The sequence below is a fragment of the Musa acuminata genome, chromosome BXJ2-11 (assembly GCF_036884655.1).
Source record: "Musa acuminata AAA Group cultivar baxijiao chromosome BXJ2-11, Cavendish_Baxijiao_AAA, whole genome shotgun sequence".
NCBI lineage: Eukaryota > Viridiplantae > Streptophyta > Magnoliopsida > Zingiberales > Musaceae > Musa > Musa acuminata.
This window is the reverse complement of record NC_088348.1, coordinates 19,597,501-19,599,279: the sequence shown is the minus strand read 5'-3', so window position 1 is coordinate 19,599,279 and position 1,779 is coordinate 19,597,501. Positions and strand designations below refer to the sequence as shown.

Genomic DNA, 1,779 nt, shown 5'->3' with positions numbered 1-1,779 from the left:
TTAGGAGGTTTACATCAGGCAAACTTCCAGGTTAAGTTACTTTTGAGAGAGGATGAATTGAAGTCATCAGATGTGGGTTGTTTTAGGCATCCTCGCTGTTGCAGTACTATAATAGAGAAGAAGAATTAGGAGCAGTGTGAGACTAAAAGGAGCCTATAAAACAGCCTTGTGCAACTCTCTCTCTCTCTCTCTCTCTCTCTAACTTTCCTTTATTCTTTTGAGCTTATAGAAATGAGTCAGTGTATGCTTGGTAGGAAGGTGATGAGGTAACTTCTCAGGGTAAGGAGCCTCAAAGCCATGCATTACTTAAACCTGTTTTGACCATATATTCCTTTATATCTCTCTTTATTAAGAAAGCAGGAGAGAAGAGATCCCATTTGCCTTCCATTCCACTTCCTTTTCCCTTGTCTATCTTCCATATGTCCATTTGTGCTTCGTAGATAACAGCACAAGGATGGAAGAAGACAGAGTCTTGTAAGCAGTGGAGCTTCTTCTTCCCACTTTTGGAACAAAACACCATTTCCCAGCTTCAACTATAAGCTGTGAGTGGCAAAGGCCGTGATCATAGGATGTCACTGCAAGAGATAGTCTCTGAGACCAACCCTACAGCCTCGCCCGATCTATCTTTACACATCGGGCCTCCATGCGTCGTCCCTTCTTCGCCCGCCAACGCAGACAGCGTCTCCCGAGTCTCTTCGGAGGCCAACATCCATCAGAGGTTTCGAGGACCGCCACCACAGGTTAACGACGATCGCAATCCTAAGTCTGGACTCGTTCAGCAAGGGTTTTCCTCCTTCCTTTCATCATCATCATCTTCTTCTAATGGCTATTCGAACAATGTATACCTGATGGGTTCCTACTTGCACCCACCCAACGGGAGCCAACCTTCAGTCTCGTCTTACCAGTGGACGCCTCAGCTACCACCACCGACATGGATTGCAGGGTTATACCGCCACCTCCCTTGTGGTGTAGGATCTTTGTCGAGATCAGGGTTTATGCCGAGATATCCGACGAAGCGGAGCACGAGGGCGCCAAGGATGCGGTGGACCAGCAGCCTGCATGCTCGCTTTGTCCATGCCGTCGAGCTCCTCGGCGGCCACGAGAGTATGCCTCCTGATCTTGCACCCACTATTACCACCTTTGTGTAGTGTGATCTTACATTTTTTGTGCTTATGACTGTTTGATCTGTGCATATATGTTGCTTTTGTGGTGGTTTGGCACCAGGAGCTACGCCAAAGTCGATTCTGGAGCTCATGGACGTGAAAGATCTTACTCTCGCCCATGTCAAGAGCCACTTGCAGGTATTCTTTTTGAACTACCTTTCATCTCTCTCTCTCTCTCTCTCTCTCTCTCTCTCTCTCTCTCTCTCTCTCTCTCTCTCTCTCTCGTTGTGCAGAATAGCCAATTGATGCAGTGAACGAGTAAATGAATGAGTGAACGCGTCGTGAGTTGGTTTCTCCACAGACAGGAAGACTGAGACAAAAATAAGCTATCATTCCACAATAATAAGAAGAAGATATAAACAATTCTCAACGGAAGCATCAACCTCGTTGGTAATCTAATAAACAAAGGAAAACAAAGGACGAGAAGCTCTAATTGTTTCATGCGTATATGGATTTTAGCTGAGTTCACCTGGATCATTTCCATTCTCTCTCTCTCTCTCTCTTTTTCTCTCTCTCTCTCTACTGTAGTAGCATCACTTCACTGCCATCTTCCACTAATTTTCCTCGCGCTCTCGCTCTCTCTTTAATGGCCTTGGTGAACCTTTCCTCTTCTTTC

At 46.0% G+C, this 1,779-nt stretch overlaps 1 protein-coding gene across 3 annotated transcripts in view; it reads left to right on the top strand.

The window, feature by feature from the left end:
• The first annotated feature begins 245 nt into the window (after positions 1–245).
• LOC135626524 (probable transcription factor RL9) overlaps positions 246–1,779 on the top strand; it is a 3,875-nt gene continuing 2,341 nt past the window's right edge. Inside the window, exons 1-3 of one of the 3 annotated variants that reach the window (XM_065131902.1) lie at positions 643–740; positions 892–1,104; positions 1,225–1,301. In XM_065131902.1, coding sequence (XP_064987974.1) covers positions 644–740; positions 892–1,104; positions 1,225–1,301 — 387 coding nt within the window. In that variant the 5' untranslated portion in view covers position 643. Of the gene's footprint in view, positions 1,105–1,224; positions 1,302–1,779 lie in introns of all 3 variants that reach the window. The other 2 variants (XM_065131901.1, XM_065131900.1) reach the window with 2 other exon arrangements.